This window comes from Oncorhynchus kisutch, linkage group LG17 (genome assembly GCF_002021735.2).
Source record: "Oncorhynchus kisutch isolate 150728-3 linkage group LG17, Okis_V2, whole genome shotgun sequence".
In the NCBI taxonomy this organism is placed as follows: Eukaryota; Metazoa; Chordata; class Actinopteri; order Salmoniformes; family Salmonidae; genus Oncorhynchus; species Oncorhynchus kisutch.
This window is the reverse complement of record NC_034190.2, coordinates 60,710,404-60,730,585: the sequence shown is the minus strand read 5'-3', so window position 1 is coordinate 60,730,585 and position 20,182 is coordinate 60,710,404. Positions and strand designations below refer to the sequence as shown.

The 20,182-nt window shown below is 44.1% G+C and overlaps 1 protein-coding gene across 8 annotated transcripts in view; it reads left to right on the top strand.

Annotated features, from left to right (window-relative positions):
- Nucleotides 1-20,182, top strand: part of casz1 (castor zinc finger 1) — a 246,598-nt gene that overhangs the window by 190,632 nt on the left and 35,784 nt on the right. For all 8 annotated transcript variants that reach the window (XM_031794213.1, XM_031794215.1, XM_020506403.2 and 5 more), the window contains one exon: nucleotides 16,111-16,704. In XM_031794213.1, the coding sequence (XP_031650073.1) occupies nucleotides 16,155-16,704 (550 nt within the window). In that variant the 5' untranslated portion in view covers nucleotides 16,111-16,154. The remainder of the gene's footprint in view (nucleotides 1-16,110; nucleotides 16,705-20,182) is intronic.

The following is a 20,182-nucleotide window of genomic DNA, read 5'->3' as shown; positions in this document are numbered from 1 at the left end:
TGCATGTGGCCCTCTCGTTATCCTCTCTCTCTCTCTCTCTCTCTTTCTCTCTCTCTCTCTCTCTCTCTCTCTCTCTCTCTCTCTCTCTCTCTCTCTCTCTCTCTCTTTCTTTCCTCTTTCTCCCCCTGTCTCTCCCCCTCTCTCTCTGTCGCTTTCTCTCTCTTTCTCTCTTTCCCCACACACACTACATGGGCCCTCACTCGACGAGGCCCTCACTCGACGAGGCCCTCAGAAAAGAAACAAGAGACAGAAGTTTGTTGGCTTTTATTTTCCCAATGGTTGTTTATTTGTTTTGATAACAAAGCAAACAGGCTGAAGGTGAAGTCACACAATTTAATTTGTCTTGCGTTACCGTGGCGATGTGGCAACCGTTCTTCCATCCCAGGAGGACTGCTATGGTTGCAGCTTTTGTGTGTGTGTGTGTGTGTGTGTGTGTGTGTGTGATTTTACTAAGCAGATATTTCCCCCTCTGTTTTCACTCTGACCCGGTAGGAGGTTGATGACTGAATTGTGGAGTACATGTTAACAGTAACTGGTGATTTATAGAAATACTTAGGGGAAGTGAGGCCGCACAGACTGGAAGGAAAAGCATAAAGCCTTTTAAGTGAATGCAAAAATACAGCCTTTTAAGTAATAATTGTTGTTACTACTGGTGAGCCAGGGTGGGCTAGAAGTTTGAGGTGAAGTATGTGTGTGAAGACCGATCTCTAAGGCTACTCTATTGAACAGAAGTCTCATTTTGGTCCTTTCTCATTTGACATTTCACTTTTTAATACCTGTTTCTGTGCAATTTGCTTCAAACTAAAACCATTCCATTTTTGGTGTACCGGTCAACTACAGTGCTACAAAGCTTTTGGATGAACTACTGTACTGCAACAAGTGTGCTCCTATTGATGTGTAGAAAGCTGCGTAGCTACAATCCGTCACAAAACCTGCATGCAATTTCAGAGGAATCAGGCTCTTTCCTCCTTTTGGCTCTTGAATCCCCCAGATATTATCTACTTGGGGAAATATGCTACTATTCAAGTACTGTTTAAAGATTCAGGCCACTTGAATGTGCTCTACAGTTAGATTTTTTATTATTTTTTTATTCTTCCTTTTGTGGAGTAAGGAAAAGTGCTTACCTAGGAAGAGGGATGTCTTTTATTTTTTCAAGCCACCTTTTAGACTGAGTGAAATGTTTCCCCCAGTTCGCTCACGGACAACTTTATTTCTTACCAGGGATTTAACACTCACTCAGTCCCCCCATAAATACAGCGTCCCTCGGCTCTTAGCTAACCATAACTCATCCCGCTAACTCTCTGGCTAACTAAACTCAAATAGCAGAGCGGAGCTTGTTTGTATTTTTCTGTCTGTCTCCCTCTCTCTCTCTCTCGCTCTCTCTCTCTCTCTCACCTGATTAGTAAGGGATGCTGAGGTGCAGAATCTCTCTGACTACTATCGTCTCAACAGTTGGCCTTCTGTTGCTCCTCTGATATCTTTGGCCCCACTTGTGGACCAGGTTTTTCGGAGAAAATGCACATTTGAACAAGAGCCAATGCAATCTCCTGGAGGCTATTTAGAGTGAACCTAATGCTCAGGGAATGAACGTGACAACACAGGAGAAATATGGACGTCGTCTTTACATGTCGTGACCCAGCTCAGACCTAAAAAAGCCTGAGGAAAATCTTTGATATCTCTCAATGATGATCTCTTTGTATGAAGCAAAGTTGAGTTGAGAGCCTAGCTTTCTAGGCACCTGTTGAAGGCCCCAGTCCATGGAGTGGGGGAGACAGTTGAGAAACATATGCTTAGCTGCCAGTTGCTATTTAGGCCTGTCTTCCTGACAGTCTTCCTGAATATCAGTTGAAATCATACGAGCGGAGAAATTCAGAGGACAGTAGAAATGTTTACTGATCTCGTGCTGATCGACAGGTTGGAAGAGACATAGTTTTTCGCCGAGCTGCTGAATTGGTTATGATCTTCTCTGCCTGTATCTTCTGTTCTCAGCCGTTAGTCCCACTGGTTGGCAAGAGCTGACACTGACAACTCCTCATGCATCTGAAGACCTCTTTAAAGTCAACATCGCACATTTTGATGTCTCGTGGCGGCTCCTCGTGTTTTGTTGTATTTGCGTCTGAAAACAGGGGCTTGCTTGGAGAAATCCCCCTCCTCAGCGGCACGGGGAGGCAGATCCCTTTCTGTCTCACTCTCCTCCTCTCCTCCGCACTGTCCTTCTCTTTTTGATCTCACCATCAAATCTTTCTTATGACTGACACTCGCCGGAGAGCGGCTTGGGAAATGCGCTCGGGGAAGAAGACGTTTGAGAAAATGCGCCCAAGCAAGCCATCACCTTTGATAAAGACGCTGGTTCCAACAGGGGAGAAAAAAATGAACATTGTTAGGAATGAAAATGCCATCCAAGAAGGCAGCACTCCTCTCATCTCAACCGATTACATTAACCGCGTACACACAGAGTCAGTTGCATTTGGACAACATTTGGAAAATAATCAATTGAAGTATAGGCCTAGATATCAACACATAAGAAATAATTTATAATGTTGAAATAGTTTAAAATCAAAATGTTCATTATATAATATTTAATATGACCCGTAGTTGATATGTCTGTGTTTTGGAGCATTGAGCGAATGGCTCCTAGGCAGTGCGGTGAGGTAACTCCGGGCCATGCTTACCGGCTCCACAGTTTGGCGGAGACCCCGGGGATTGATGTCTGTGGACCTGTGGGATCCTACTGTACCTTTATTACACATCAGCTGGGTACCAAACTAATTTGATAAAATGCCACTTAATCGCTGGCACACCGTCAACTGTGTCACTGGCTGGTAAACTGACTGGCACGGCATTCGAGTGTGTATCGCACAAGAAGGAGGAAAAGAATGGAGGAGGGGGTGCATGAGGAAAAGAGGAGAGCACCAGAGATGTTAGCTTTAGTAATTGCTACCTCCATGGAGGAGCAGGGGAGAGGACAGTGAGGCAAGCTTACAGAGAGGGCCCTGTGCACAGATAATAATGGGGTAGTATTGCAGCTCTGACAGTGTTAATATTAGAGCGTGCAGAGTGTGTTTCTCTCTCTCTGTGCACGTGCGTGCGTGCGTGTGTGTGTGTGTGTGTGTGTGTGTGTGTGTGGAGATAGGGTGCCTCTGATATTTACCCTGCTGGTAAGACTGTCAAGCCCACCTGACAACACAGTTTACCCACCCGGCTGTCACCCCCGCCTCTCCCTGCCACTGTAAGACACTCTCCGAGCGCTCCAGTACGTCCTCGCCCTCCTTCCACACAACGCAACTGTGCTGGGATCAGCTATCAGCACCCATACTCATCTTCCTCTCTTCCAGAGAGGGGGGAAGAAAGAAGAAAAGGGAGCACGGGCCAACTTCTTTGGCTTTTTCTTTCTTCTCTCTTTCTTTTCGTCTTCTATTTGAAGTTTGCGAGGCACTTGTTAAAGCCTGGCTGCATCCCGACACACTGAGAAAGGTTATGAATATGCATCAAGGCACCATATGGCTCCCCTAGCGCTGGGACTAGGTGTGTCCAGAAGGTAGAGCGGGCGTTGATGCATTATTCGCCATTCAAATTACAGACGCCGGTGAGAATCCTGCAGGAAGTTAGAAGTACTAGTTCGACACCACTTTAGACAGGGTAGAGCGACTACAGTACCTATGGTACTAAATGGCGTGAAGCAACAGTAACGTAAAGCTGTGGATGAGCACAGTGGAGGGCCTAGGCTGCAATTCGGTTCTTTTTTAACAGAGTTCCGACCTGTACCCTGCCACCTGACACAAGTGTGATTAAAAGTGATATTTCTGACACGTTAGGATACGCACGGGAAGTAACCTTCTCTAAAGCGTTCATTATTAGATGCATGACAGACCTGAATATTTATAAAATAAGCTTTAATAATTAATAACAGCAATCTGCTACCGTAATTCATCAGATTTGCACTTCAACGGAGTATCCGTTTTCACTTTAAAATAATAATAAGAGGAATATTAATGCTGCAGAAATGTAAAACGGGCAGCTGTATAGCATTCAAACATGCAAGCTTCAATGTTCAGTTTTGTGGTGTTTTACCTTTTTTCTGCATCTATAATTATTTATTCAACATTACGTTACAACCAACAACACTATCCTTTCTCAAGACCTATGTGTTTGATGCTTGACATTTTGTCAGTTGTTTCTGGTGAAAGAAGCAGATGATGTTGAGAAAATTCAGGAAACCAGGTGGGTTTTGGTGTAGAATGCAAAAGGAGTTGTTGTGGTTTTTATCAAAAGCATATTATTTGTTTGAGTCAGCTAGCAACACTTCCTTTTGTAGCCTATTCTGTGTCTTGGACCAAAATAGAAGGCTCTTTTTCTCTGTAAAGCAGCTTTATACCCGCCTCATGGTTTCACAGTCACTTTTTGTTTCAATGCGACTTTCAAATCCAACCAAGACACGTTGTTCTTTCAACAAAACTCTCAAAGACATGACTTTTCTGTTTTAGGTGAAATAGAAACATTTAGTTCTTCCTTAACTTCCACCTCTAGTTTAGTTTTAACCTGTGTTTAACTATACAGCATGTTGTGTTGTTGAATTGTTTTACTCGACCCATTTGAGCTGAACTGTGTAAACATGTTTCATGTGTGTAGAAGTGTCACTGTACATATTTGAGAGTGTGTGTGTGTGTGTCAGAGCCTGTGACGTGACCTACAGCCAGTAGTCAGAGGAGCAATGTGATTGGAGGGTACCATGTTGTCTAAGGGCCTGCAGCCACCTCAGACTCTCTCTCTCTCTCTCTCTCTCTCTCTCTCTCTCTCTCTCTCTCTCTCCCTGCCGACTGAAACGTACACTATCGAACCCTGTTGTCTTTCTAACAACTGACAAACCCTAGCTGTGACTACACTCACCTCAGCCCCGTGCTGTCAGAGGTAAATAAGAGTCAACATACTGCAGTGTTCACTGAGGGGACCCGTCTCTCTTTAATATGCTCTCTGCATCCACACCCCGGGCCCCAGATTGGGATTTTCCACCATGAGACTTTCCACCAGTGTTTGGTCTACTGGCTCAGATTTTTGTGTTTCGTTAGTGAGGCCCAGAAAAGAGACTTAGGCAAGCTTAAATGACAGGAATATCATTTCCCTTCAACCAAATATGATACTCGTGGTCTTACAAAGAAGGCTATTTCTCTTTCCCTAAATATCTTTGACTGCACTGCATGCGAAGGGAAAAATGTTAAACTTTTTTTTTTTTACTGAAAGCGTAAATGATAAATACCTTTCGCAGGCTTTCTTTTTACACAGCTTTCGCCTTTCAGATAGAGGCTACAGTAAAGCTACAGTAAAGGTCTTATCGTATATTTAGGTAGCTACCTGTGCTAGATGACATTTAGGGGGCACCTGTGATTCATTCCGCCGCACTTAAAATCCAAAAGAGGAAAAATCTGTCAAGCAGAGCAAATGCTTTAATGGTGGCCAGGGATCAATGTTGTCAGCGCAGGCATCCTATCTGGAAATGTACGCTTTTTTGGTTAATGTCACCTCCTCCCTCTCTCACAGTCTCTCGTCTCAAGGAGATCGGCAGGAAATCTGATGTGAACAATCCGAAGTAGGCCGAATTTGAGGAAATAGCTTGAAAAACATTGACTTGCTCTCCCTCGAACACTCACATACACACACACACACACATAAACGAGGCCCCTTGTATCTGAAAAACAAATTTGAAAAGTAACCTTGGAAATCAATTAAGCCGTCCCGGGAGCTGTAACGTTTCCTTGAGAAAGACCACCTCCCATTTCTCTCCTCCCCCCACACTCACACTGAGTTGGTACTGGCCATTAAAATGCTGCCATATGCAACGAAGAAGCTTTGTCAGGCTCCCTCGGTGTGGGCCTTGATTCACTTTTTTTTTGTTGCTGCAAAGTGCCTTATAGGCTGTCAAAATGTCTTAACAGTCTTGTTAAAGAAATGCCACAACTCATTTCAATGTAATGTTATTCATATGGCTGGTGTGAGAGGGGGCATGTCTGAACATCTAAACAGGCCTGCTTTTTAGGTTTCACATTAGGGGGTTATCTTGGAGGCCTTGTCATTGATTGACATTATCTGGCCTGACAGGGCCTCATATCAAGGTTAACCTCATGGACAAAAGCAAAGCGCCACCCAGACACACACACACACACACACACACAAGGCCCTCTCCCCTCCGACTTCCTGTCCAATGGGTGTGTGAGAGAAAGAGATTGAAGGTGTCCAGGCCTCATCTGCGTGTGCGCGTGCGTATGTCCGTGCACCCGCAGTGGAGATTTCCGCACTCTTAATTGATAACTAATGGAGCGTCTTGCGCTGGGTTTCCCCTAGAGGACAGGCCCTCCTGATGGCAGTGGTAGGGGTGGGGAGGGGGAAGAGACTGACTTACTCAGCAGTGTGGTGCCGGAACCCGGTAAATTAAATATATCCCCAAAGATAATGACTTGGAGTGACAGACACCAGTCTGTCTGGGGGGCCTCCCTCTCTCCCGACCTCTCCAGCCGTGTGCCCTCGCCGTGGAGAAGAGCCTGCACTAACCCCCACACGCTTACACACACACACACACACACACACACACACACACACACACACACACACACACACACACACACACACACACACACACACACACACACATACACACACACTCACACTCACCCTCTCCCTTCCCACAAGCCTTTGCAACAAAAGCAAAAAAAGATCCCCGTGACTAAAATACAACTCAAGCAGTTAATCTGTACAGATATTAGCTCAAGGGCCCTCAAGTGGCACACTGAGCTCGAGCCCCCTTCTTCCAGCATATTACCCACACTGCCCCGGTGCGGCTCGCCGTGGTGCCAACCGTCACACACTGCCGCCATGAGGGAGAGCCAGAATCGTTGCCTCGCCCACGCTAATTTTGACTTCTTATTCGGTTGTTGGTTTTTATTTAGAGACTCCCGATTTGTGGTCTAGCTCTCTGGAATACAGAGAAATTGTCTTTATTTGAAACGGCTGCTAGGACAAATGTTATGTGCAATTTTAGAAAGGTACTGTAGATGTCAGTCTGCTACGCCACTAGCTGGGGGATCACCCTCTGCGGCAAACTGAATATAAAGTTAGCTGTTTTGGTTCTTCTTGCCTGTCAGAATGGCTCACGTCACCCACGTTATTTTCCTTGTCTGATAAACCGTTTGGCTCGTCTGTTTTTTGTTCTAGAAAATGTCTGTAATTACCGTTTGTGATCGAGCCAGGGGGCATATTTGTCCTCCCAAAAATGCAACGTTACTGCCTGATTGCACCCAAGTTCAACGTCTTTCCCCTTCCGTTTGCACTCAAGATATACATTGTTTTCCGTATCCCTTGTCCTGTTTCCCGAGAGAGTGTGTGGGTGTGTCAAGACTCGTGTGTGTGTGTGTGTGTGTGTGTGTGAGTGTGTGTGTGTGTGTGTGTGTGGGTGTGTCAAGACTCGTGTGTGTGTGTGTGTGTGTGTGTGGGTGTGTCAAGACTCGTGTGTGTGTGTGTGTGTGTGTGTGTGTGTGCGCGCTTCTGTGTTCGTGCGTTTCTGTCTGCGTGCATACATGTGTGTATGTGTCTTTGTTTATGTTTGCGGCAGGCTGGCGATACAGGGTGAGTATTGGGCGCATGGCTGGGGGGCTGCAGTGTGATAACAGCCCAGGGGTAGTGCTGCTGTGAAGTCCAAACGGGTCCCTCAAGGTCAATCCCTAAAAGACATCATGCAACATGCAAGGTCACATCCTAGACTAAAAGCAATAAGTGCTTTATTGATAGAAAAAAGACAGCAAGCAAGCAGATGTGCAACCAACTGATTAATAATAAAATAGATTTGTGAGAGAGCAGTACCGACAGAAAGAGAAAGAGAGAGAGGAAAAGCGAGAGACAGGGCGGGAGGGAGAGCTTTGTCCTGTGTGTGTATGTGTGAGTGCATGTGTTTGTGTGTGTGTGAGACTAGTATGTGGTTGTGCTTTGTTCATTTTGCTCTAAAATAGCATTTAGTAAACTCTGGGTGGTTATTGTATTGACCTGGCGTGTATCTTTGAAGTAAAAGATTGATCCTGCAGTGGAATCTAAACCAGAAAAAAATCAATTTGAATCCAGTGGTAAAACAGAACAGAATGTGACACATTAGAGCTCATGGCAGTTTTCCTGGTGCACAACCTTTTCTTTTTAAGGTCATCGCAATGTTTTGCTAAGTGAGTGCTGCCTGAAAGGCCATTGGGAGGCACAGACCTTGTGTTTTCCGTTTACACATAGTTTTGTTTGACAAGGGAGACAAATCTCATGGAGTTTGTCCATGTATCTGCCTCTTGGAACAAAAGTGCGTTTTGTGCTGGATAACTATTGTTGGATTATGAAAATGAGCTGAGGACAGTAGTGCATACAAGTCATCTCCTTTACGTCCTTTTATCTTTTATTTTCTCTCACTCCCTCTAACACAGCCTGGCAAACCTGCCTAGTGAGTAACGTTCTTGGCTAGCTGAGTGACTGCCTGAATAAGTGAGTGGTAGATATCAGGTGGTGGGGAAAGCTCAGCCCAACCAACCTGTTTCTTCTACACCAGGACCCCAGAGGAGAAGAATGCTGGGAAAATTCCATCTGCCCTCCCTCTCTTCCTCTTCCCCCAGAGCAATCACCCTGTGATCCCCCATCCCCGCCTCACCCCCTCAACCCCTCTGGTACAGTACATCCCCTTCATCCACCTATATCCCCTCCTACATAAACTTCTCTCTCACCTGCCCTCCCTCCTCTCTCTCTCTCTCTCTCTCTCTCTCTCTCTCTCTCTCTCTCTCTCTCTCTCTCTCTCTCTCTCTCTCTCTCTCTCTCTCCTATCCCCCCTCTCTCTCCCCTATCCCCCCCCCCTCTCTCTCTCTCTCTCTCCCTCTCTCTCTCTCCCGCTCTCTTGAATAGTTGGCAATGGCATTGTTTTTAATCATCAGAACCTCCGAAATTATTATTATCGCTTCTGATGCGGCAATTAAAACTTCAGGTCAGAGGCACAACGAGCGGTGATCAGCAGCCGAGCCGAGAAGTTTTAATTAGACGATCAGAACCATTAATGCACAAAAAAAAGGTGTGCGCTGGGAAATTAACGGGAACGTCTTAATCAGGGTTAGTGACTCCGAAGAGGAGTCAAGTGAACAGAGAGCAAAAAACAAATCATTTCCGCACCACTGGGACAAAACTCAATTAAATATGCATGCAGAAAATGGAAATTTGGAGCTTCGGCAGCACTGCACTGTTGGGGAAACTGTGGCAAAATCTCGCGGCGGAGGTCGCAGACCTGCTTATTGTTATTCTTGTGTAATAAAAATTAAAGAGGGGCCAGATGCAGGGGCCAGGTCTGGGTGCTGTGGCGTGTTTGTCCATCAGTGGCTTCTTTCTGCCTGGCTTCCCTGGGCTGCGGCAGCTCACCTTCGGCCGTGCGAAGGAGAGAGAGAGAGAGCGGGGGGAAAGGCTCTCTTCCTGAAAGCTTATTTTTTGTGTTAAGGTGCGTGTGTGTGTTTGTGACTGTGTGTGTGTATCGCACAATGCATTCAGACCCCCCCCCCCCCCACACACCACCCTGGAGAAACAGAGACACAAAAGGCTCACTCAGCCACACACCGGGAGTTCGGGCCTTGTCGATTAATCTGCCTGAGGTTTGCAAAGTTAGAACTGGTCTTTTTTTCCCAGGAGCTAAAAAACTGGGTTACATATTGAAAAATAATCCCGAGCTGTTCAGTCTTTTCCCAGGCCAGTTTTGGATTAATTAAATTCAAATATTACCAAGGTTTTTGTCCCTGTGTCAGTCAAGATGTTGGAACCCAGCAGGAACCTACCAAAACTCCTTTGCCAATCTTTGATTATACCTAAGGAGATAAGCTCCCGTTTTACAGGTCATATCTACTCTTCTCAGACTGGTTCTTAAGTATATCCTCCATAGAAATGTACAAGGCAGCATGTAATCCTTTACTTTGCAATACAATACATAGTTGGAGTGAGCTATATTCTTACCTATTGACCCTTTATAGAACATATTAGCTGTATAGTAGTTAGATATCTTCCAGTACTATAGATAAGAAATAAGCCAACATTTTGGTCAGCTCCCCCTGTGTAATGTGTACCCCCCCCCCCCTCTTGTCTGTGTGGCAGAAAGGGGCCCTGCTTGACCCTGCCAATCCAGGCAGCCATTCACGCCCCCATGTCCACATCTCTCTCTCTCTCTCTCTGTCTCCTCTCTGTCTACTCTCTCTGTCTCCTCTCTCTCTCTTCTCTCTGTCTCCTTTCTCTCTGTCTCCTCTATCTCTCTCTCCTCTCTCTCTCTCTCTCTCTCTCTCTCTCTCTCTCTCTCCCCCTCTCTCTCTGTCTCTGTCTCCTCTCTCTCTTGCTGTCTCCTCTCTCTCTGTCTCCTCTCTCTCTCTGTCTCCTCTCTCTGTCTCCTCTCTCTCTCTCCCTCTCTCTCTTCCTCTCTCTGTCTCCTCTCTCTCTCTGTGTCTCCTCTCTCTCGCTGTCTCCTCTCTCTCTCTTTCTATCTCCTCCCTCTCTCGCTCCCTCTCTCTGTCTCCTCTCTCTCTGTCTCCTCTCTCTCTCTTGCGCTCTGGCAGCCTTTTTTACAGTCGTTGCACGTACATGCAAATAATGCACTTCCAACAGCGTTATTAGGATTTGAAACACCACTTGATTGGGCATGATATCATTCTGGCACGTAAACAGAGGGGCTCGGCATCAAAAAGACACAACAAGACACGCCGGGGTTCGGAAAGCTCAGTGCCCGAGAGTAGATTTGAACGTGAGCCCTGTGTTGCATGTAGTCATCCAGTTCTGAGAAGAAACAGGGCTTACAAATTGCTTTGATGCACATCTTCTTGACTTGGAAAAGATCCCGTGTCCCAGTACAAATAAGTGGATGCGTTCAAAAATAGTTTCTTGACTTTTTCGTCAGGTTTTGGCCTTATACAGTCAGCGCAGCTCCGCTGTCTCAGCCCTGCACAGTTTCCAGTAAAAAATCTTGTCACAGTTACAGTAAACAGTAGGAAACATACCTTTCATTTGGTAGTGCTCCGATTCAACTCTTATTTGTCTTCCCGAGCTCTTAGTGTTTTGTGCGACCGAGGTGTGTGGCTTTGACAATTAGTCGTCTATTCTAAAACAGAGGAGCGATGCATCCAGTCTTGTTTTTCTCCCTGATATTCATTAATGGCTGAGATTGCTTACTGGACTCTTGGGAAGGGGGAGTTGGCCCCAAAGGAAAAAGTTGTTCTTTCATGTAGGTCCCCACTGATTTTATCTCATTGTATGCTGTCATGCACACAAATTACGTGAGGCCAGTGTAACCATAGCAATCCCTGTTGTAAGCAGTGGCAAAAGCTGCTGCGTGTGGACAAGCGTTCTCTACACTGAAAACAGCTAGTTGTACTGTAAAGTCCCCAGGCCACTCCAATCCACAAAGACTCTTAATTTCCAGTTGGATTCCCAATCTCTTCCCGTAGATATTTCGGTCTTTTAATAAAGGTCTCCATATGTATTGTATTAACCACATAGTTTTTTAGAGCATATCTAGTAATTAAAACATTCAGAAGATTTAGTGTGAAGCCTATTGTGCTTCAATCAATCAGTAGGAGTTTACCCCAGGAGTCGAGCTCTATGTTGTTGGGGAAAAATGTACATAAATAGTCACTAATGGAAAGAATCAACTCGGCAGGGGTCATTTCCTACAAGGAGCAGGAGATTGCGATGCAAAGGAAATCGGTAGTTAAAGCATGAAATACTGAGCACAGTAAACAGAAAAATGACCTCCACTGCAACGCCCAAATGACCTCAATCTTCCTTCGGAGGGGTGTTTCTGAAAAAATACCCGAACATTTATGTCTTCCACTTCCTAATAGTTTTTCCAGCTGATTTTTTCAAAATTGCTGTCCTCTAAAAATGTGACCTTTTCACCCCGGCCCGCAATTGTCTAACACAAAATTGTACAGTAATGTGCCACTGATATATGGCGAGCTCGAGACTGCACATTATTCCACAAGTCATTGTTTCAAATGAGGAAGTCCACAATGTAAATAAAGTAACTGAGAAAGCATGTGTGGTGGGCAGCACTGGGTGCATTGTATACTGGAGAGGTAATATCTGTAAACTCACTCACACTAGGGCTGTGTTCCAAATGGCTCCCTATTCCCTATATAGTGCACTACTTTTGACCAGGAAACTGGTGCCATTTGGGAGGTAGCCACAATGTATCTTCAAATGAAAAAAGGATTTTAAGGGCTGTCTGTGATTTACATAATGCCAGCAATGGCTCACGCATAATTGTGCTTGATCTTCGCTTTATGGCCTAGATGTAATGAAGAAGCCTATACTAGCTCTGACTTTGCTGATAAATACTTTATTGAGGGAAAATGTACTTCTTACGACTGTGATATGTGGTTGTCTCACCTAGCTATCGTAAGATGAATGCACTAACTGTACGTCGCTCTGGATAAGAGCGTCTGCTAAATGACTCAAATGTAAATGTAATTATACACATTTTCATACAAAGTCAATTGAAATAGAACTTTATTTCCTCTCCCATAGTAATATCTTATTTTTTCCTCAACAAAAATAGCATACCCAGTAAAGTACCATGTATTGATAATGATCGTGACAGACTTTTGAGTAAAGAGAAATACAGTTTCAGTATTTGGTACAAAGAATACAACTTAAAGTGGACGACACTGCAGAAGATTTGGCCTTGTTTATGTCAATTGAAACATTGACAACTTTGAAGAGTTGGGCACCAAACTAGCCCTGGTGGTCTTTTTAAAATGGCAGGAAATAATTCCAAAAGTGGTTAAGATGATGGACAGCATATTATTCACTAACGTCTAAGCTTTGCCCGTGATATAAGTTATTTACAACATGATAAAGATCTGGACATTATTTTTTTGCCTGGAACATCTGCTCAAGGTGAACTTTGGTGGCTCTTTTCATCAAGTGAAAGGTAACAGTGTGCAGTTTCTGCCCTAAAAAGGCAGCTCTTAATATGGAATGCTAGAGGCAGCTGCACTTGCTTTAGCCGAGGACATGTTTTAAAGATTGCCTGGGCTAGGTGAAATAATGCCACCCACTCCTACCCCTAACAGTCACTCTGTCACTGTTATTGTTCGGGGGGGCTTCTTTAGAGAAATAGAGATTATACTGTATCTCTCAGTTTACAACGTGTATTTTCACTACGGAAACAATAACAAACAATTTTGGTAAACATACAGTGCATTCGGAAATCATTCAGACACCTTGACTTCCCCCCCCAAAAATGTACATTACAGCCTTATTCTAAAATGTATTAAATTGTTTTTTTTCCCCCTCACCAATCTATACACAATATCCAAAAATGACAAAGCAAAAATGGGTTTATAGAATTTTTTGCAAATGTATTAAAAATAAACTGAAATATAACATTCCCATAAGTATTCAGACCCTTTACTTTGTTGAAGCACCTTTGGCAGTGATTACAGCATCAAGTCTTCTTGGGTATGACGCTACAAGCTTGGCGCATCTGTATTTGGGGAGTGTCTCCTATTCTCTGCAGATCCTCTCAAGCTCTGTTAGATATGATGGGAAGCGTCGCTGCACAGCTATTTTCAGGTCTCTCCAGAGATGTTGTTTCTCATGGTCTGAGTCCTTTAGGTGCCTTTTGGCAAACTCCAAGCGGGCTGTCATGTGCCCTTTACTGAGGAATGGCTTCCTTCTGGACACTCTACCATAAAGGCCTGATTGGTAGAGTGCTGCAGGGAATGTTGTCCTTCTGGAAGGTACTCCCATCTCCACAGAGGAACTCTGGAGCTCTGTCAGAGTGACCATGGGGTTATTGGTCACCTCCCTGACCAAGGCCCTTCTGCCCCGATTGCTCAGTTTGGCCAGGCTGTCAGCTCTAGGAAGAGTCTTGGTGGTTCCAAACTTCTGCCACTGTGTTCTTGGGGACCTTCAAAGCGGCAGACATGTTTTGGTACCCTTCCCCAGATCTGTGCCTCGACACAATCCTGTCTCTGAGCTCAACGGACAATTGCTTCGAGCTCATGGCTTGGTTTTTGCTCTGACATGCACTGTCTACTGTGGGACCTTATATAGACAGGAGTGTGTCTTTCCAAATCATGTCCAATCAATTGAATTCAGCACAGGTGGACTCCAATCAAGTTGTAGAAACATCTCAAGTGTGATTATTGGAAACTTGATGCACCTGAGCTGTATTTCGAGTCTCAGAGCAAAGGGTCTGAATACTTACGTAAAAAAAATCTAAACAATTCTAAAAACGTGTTTTTGCTTTGTCATTATGGGGTATTGTGTGTAGATTGATGAGGAAAAACATCAATTTAATCAAATTTAGAATAAGGCTGTAACGTAACGAAATGTGGAAAAAGTCAAGGGGTCTGAATACTTTCCGAATGCACCGTATATTTGAGTGGACGAGAGTATTTTCAACATACTTGTTGTCATGTTGGCTATGAATTCACCTGCAGAATGAAAAAAACGTCAACTATACATCTAATCAGCAACAAATGCATGTAAATGTATATTTGTTGTTTTCATAGCAAGTGCACCTACCGCCTTACCAGTAATATTGTTTGATAACGGCCAACAACACAAAGCAACAGGCAGCAGCAGTGCAGCCTACTGAGAGCAGAGGAGAGGACCACTATACCAGGCGTTGTCAGAGAAAGGCCCTAAAATGTGTAAAAGACTCCAGCTACCCAAGTCATAGAATGCTCTCTCTGCTACCATACGGCAAGCGGTACCGGAGCATCAAGTCTGAAGGTCCCTTAACAGCTTTTACCCCCAAGCCATAAGACTGCATAACAGTGAATCAAATGGCTACCCGGACTATTTGCATTGACCCACTATTTTACACTGCTGCTAATAGCTGTTTATTATCTATGCATAGTCACTTTACCCCTACCTGCATGTACATACCTCAATTACCGCACATTGACTTGGTACCGGTACCCCCTGTATATAGCCTCATTATTGTTATTTTATTGAAACTTTTTTTTCAACTTTAGTTTATTTAATGTTTTAGATTAAATAAATTAGATTCTACTATGTGTAGATTAACCAACAATGCAGATTTTTTTTTTAAGGGCTTGTATAAGTAAGTATTTCACACCTGTTGTATTCGGCTCATTTATAATTTGATTTGAGAAGAGAAGAGCAAAAGAGGAGTTTAGAGGTTGCTGGCTAGCTTACTTCTGCTAAAACTACTAGGAGGGCTGGAAGTAAAGCATGGACTCTGGTTCTACCCCTTGCCTGTCAGGGTTAAAACTAAGCAGCCCCCCACTCATTGGCAGAACCACAGCCTCTTTAGGTAAAGGGGAAGATTGGAAGATAACATTTCAGGAGGGTCTCTACAGAGCTGTCATGTGAAGGATTATGTAGCTTGTGTATTGGCTGCTTGTAGTACCTTAGGGGGTCCGATACTGATCTGGATGTGGTTTTCCTATTCAGCTCTCAGAGAGTTTTTTCCTTCTTTTTTCTGCAGCGGCTAATACGTTAAAACTCTGACTAAACTGACTGTTAGTGGTTTGGCTAACATATGCCCACTGTATGGGGCGGCAGGGTAGCCTAGTGGTTAGAGATTTGGACTAGTTACCGAAAGGTTGCAAGTTCAAATCCCTGAGCTGACAAGGTACAAATCTGTCGTTCTGCCCCTGAACAGGCAGTTAACCCACTGTTCCTAGGCTGTCATTGTAAATAAGAGTTTGTTCTTAACTGACTTGCCTAGTTAAATAAAGGTCACATTTAAAAATGTATGTATCTATCTCTTTGTCCCTGCAGTCTTGTGATTGCTGTTATTATTATTTTTTAAAGGCACTGCTTTGGGGCTATTTATAGAAGCTGTTAGACAGTTTTTTCCATGGTGAAGCTCAAATAATCACGTGAATGACACTTGATCGATGGCCCTTTGTTGATGAAGAGAGCTGGCCTACAGCTCTCATCTGATAAACACGCGTGTTCATTGAGGGAAATTATGATGACATTTGAATAACACAAATATAATTCCATGGTAGAACGTTTGATAATAACATATGGTGGTTCTTAAACATGTGAATTGACATTCAACAATTTTCCTTTCTCTCTTTTCTTTTTCTCCAACAGCTGAAAGGACTTTATGCACTGAAAAGACCTCAGGAAAATCCAACATGGCCGGCAAAAGGAAAGGTGGCCTAAAACTCAACGCAATCTGTGCCAAGCTGAGCCGTCAGGTGGTGTACGACGGCAGCTCCCAGCATGCTGAGGGAGACCACAGCGTGGCGGAGAACAGCGAGCGCGGGAGCTCCCATTTTGACGACAGCGGCGAGCGATTCGAGACCAACTTGCCCGAGGGCCTGAGTCTCGGCCAGAGCCTCGATGAGGACCAGAAACGCCGCAAGGCCATTGAGAAGTGGGTCAACGGGGAGTATGGGGATGAACCACCACCCTCTGCCCTGGACTGTGGGGAGGAACAGCAGCAACAGCAGGGACTCAAACCCAACAATGGCGAGGACGGACCCCCCGAGGGTGTGTACATGGTACAGCCCAAGGGCTGTAGTGACGAGGAGGACAACGCGCCTGATGAGCCCGAACCCATGTTCGACTCTCGGGACGGCAGTTACCACGACGACAAGGACTCGGAAGACGGGCCTCAAAAGGACGCCTACATGCCGTTGATAAGTGAGCCCCCGAGTCGCCAAACATCTTTCTCCTCTCCAGGTACAAGGCTCTCTTTCTTTTCTCGTTGTTCTGTTCTTTTCTCGTAACTCCTCTCGATGAATTCTGTTCTCACTTTAACTGCCCTTCACACCTTCCATTCCTTTCACTAAAGTGTTAAGTAGCCAAGATATATTAGGTGGGGGACATAGCCACATCCAGGACCTGTCCTGAACCTGTCCCTGGAAAGAGAGACTGTAAGGTTACAATGCGATTTCATGGGATGCAAAACAATATTGTTTTGAACAAGAACTGATGCCTAACTGAGTGTTCTGCCCAATGCATTGTCAAGTAGCGCTGATGAATATTTCATCAAAAGTGCTTTCAAAATTAGGCAAATAATAAGTAGGAAAACCTTTTGTCATCATTGTGATGTTGCCAGATTGACTATAGATACAGTATAACCGATTTTTAACTAGCTATCGTTAACATTGCGAGCTATTTTTGACAAACTTTGCTAGCTAATGACAACATTGCTAACTTGGCGACATCATAATGATGGAAAAGTTGCTTCCTACTAATTACTTGTGTACTTTAGCAATGTAATCATATTTTCAAGCCAGTATAGTGTAAATTAGATCCCTTTCAGAAGGACTGGGCATTAGTCATCAGTCGGGCATCAATATGCGGCGTCTGAAGAGCGTTGATAACAATGGCAACGACGCGACCGCGGGACAGAGGTGCATCCCATGAATAGCCAGTGACGGTATTACTCCACAGACAGATGGAACTGACTAACAGGCTATTGGGAAAACAGGAACTTGTGTGTGTGTGTGTGTGTGTGTGTGTGTGTGTGTGTGTGTGTGTGTGTGTGTGTGTGTGTGTGTGTGTGTGTGTGTGTGTGTGTGTGTGTGTGTGTGTGTGTGTGTGTGTGTGTGGTTACAGTAAGTGAAACAACAAATTCATCCGGTATTTGGAGTAGGCTTACACTGCCTGCTCACTCTGTGTAGGCCAAAAGAGTTTGTCAGTCCAAGGATAAGCTTCATATTACACCCAGAATTACATTTTGAGTTTTAGATTTTTCCCTAAGCTCACTAAACTTAGTCACTGCCCAAGCCCACTATTACATACAGTGGTAGCCTAGTCTGCATTGGAGGAGGATAGGTCTCCATCGTTGCTGAGGAACGATTAGCTCTTAGCACTTGAATCCAGATAATCGGTTGTCAAATAAAGTCTGAAATAGAACCTATTTCTTGCCATCTCCATTGAATCACAGTTGAGGGTACATTATTGTTCATGAACTTAACATTTGATGAAAGCAGATATTCTGTAAGTGTATTTGCTTTAATTAATTTATTCATCAATTGATTTGCTGTGCATTAGTGGCTTACAGCAACAGCCTATTAAATGATCTGTCTCTTTTTACATGATGTTCCTCTGGTAGCACTGAGGGACAATCAAATAGATTAGGTGGCATATACCTTAACGGTGTGGTCTTGATGTGGCAACAGCAACGTGTTAACTGCACAAACAATCTCCAGAGAATGCACCGTTTACAGACTTGAACTTGGAAACCAGGAGGAGGCACATTGCTATCTGAGAGACTGGGCTATATAGCTACAGTAGAATTCAAAACACAGAGCAGTAAAAAAAAAGAGAGAAAAAAAAGACAGAGACAGAGAAAAGATTAGTTTCACAGATAACCACAAAATAAGTGACAGAACAAGACACAGTTGGAGTCGTGTTGTTGTCGTGTGGTACAAAACAGGTTTTGTTTAGGTCTGTTTTCTGCTTGCTCACCTCACTTTTCACAGACATTTTTTGGTCTTTCATCTCGTGTTTCAGTGTCATGTACATATGCTGCAGAAGGTTTTTTTCTCGTATTATTATTCTTTCCTTTTTTGTTTACACCGGTGGAGCAGCAGTGGCTGTGGCCTGTCAGAGAAGTGGGGCCAAGGGCTTCTCAGAAAAATATCTTTTTTTCCGGCAAATGCAGGGGCTTTGTGGTTTTAATTAGTCATTTTGTGTTTATTTGGTGCCTGTAAAAAAAAAAAAATGTCTGTAAATGTGTGTTTGTGTTGTGAAACAGGCTTACACCTTTCCTCCGTTGGGTCCCTGCTACTTTACATCTCACAACAAAGGCAAACTGTTTGAAGACTGTGGAGAGAGCATCCTGCATTAGTAGCAACTCTTGTCTTTGTTTTTTTTTGCATTGCTCTTTGTTGATTGTAACTAGGGCATCTATATTGCCATGTTTCTGTGGCGCTCACAATTAAAACATTTTCCCCCCCTCTCGCCGCTGTCTTTCAAAGGCTGATGCGGAGCGCGCATAATTATGCATATAAACATAGTGGCTTAATTATCTCTCACAACATCAGTGACAATGTAATTAACAAACATTGCAAGATCAATGAGAGAAACTGCGACCTTCAAAACATTTAACTCCTCACATCGAGGCACCGTGTGGATTTCCTATCAGTGCAAAACCCCAGAATACTTTTCCTAGATCATTTAGATGTTGCATTATTAGGCCTCTCATAAGCTATTCAGTGAAAACAACTGAATAAAAATGATGAAGGCAATGACAAAGATGCTCATCGAATCAAACACAACTGACCATGACTTCCAATTGCACTGCTATGTTCTGTGTCAAAGGTTATGGGTCATTTTCAAAACATTCTATTCTATTTATTTATTTCAAAATAGCAAGCATGTTAACTTGCAAGAATTTGAGGAATCGTTCTGCAACTCATTAGTTTCTCAGTCATCCCAGACATTTGATTCCACTTAAACAAAATGCTCAATTCAACAAATCTACAATGCACTGTCACTTCACCCAGACGAGAGCTCAGTAAAATCAACATTATTTTTTTATTCCAGTCAACATTGTCTAAGTTCTCACATTAAAGCGATTTTTCCTCAGGCCAGAGGTGCCAATACCATCATCCTCATTCCATGTAAGGACTTGAACCATCAGCTCAACACATAGAACTCTAGATTTCAGGTGATTTCGAAAGACAATGATTGACTGAACGATTAGCATTGGAAATGTCCTGCTCTAAAACCCTAGGTGTATTTAAAGTGAGATTATAGGCCATATATAGTCTCAACAGCAAGCTGAAGCCTTATCATCTCCAGCACCTCACCGTACTCTATCTGTGACCCTCAGAAGACATGGTGGCACGCTGATATCTGCGTTTGGTCAGCAAAAAGGAGATATAATGCCCATTTGTTGTCACATCAGGGGAGGAGGGAAATGTGGTCCTATATTGCCTCAAACACAGACAAGGCCCTGGGTCTGTGTCACGTGTTGCAATTTGCCAGGCATGAAGTGCAGAGATTACACCCACTTCTTTTAATACTCTCCAATGACACCACAGTGAGAGAGGGGGAGAGGAAAGAAGAGAGGGAGGGGGGAAAAAAGACAGAAAGCACAGTAGCAGCAAGGGCCAATCTCACCTTAACCTGTAAGCCCCGGTCTCCCTCACAGGCATTCGCATGACATCATTAAGAGGGTGCGAGATAAGGCTGGAGAATAAAA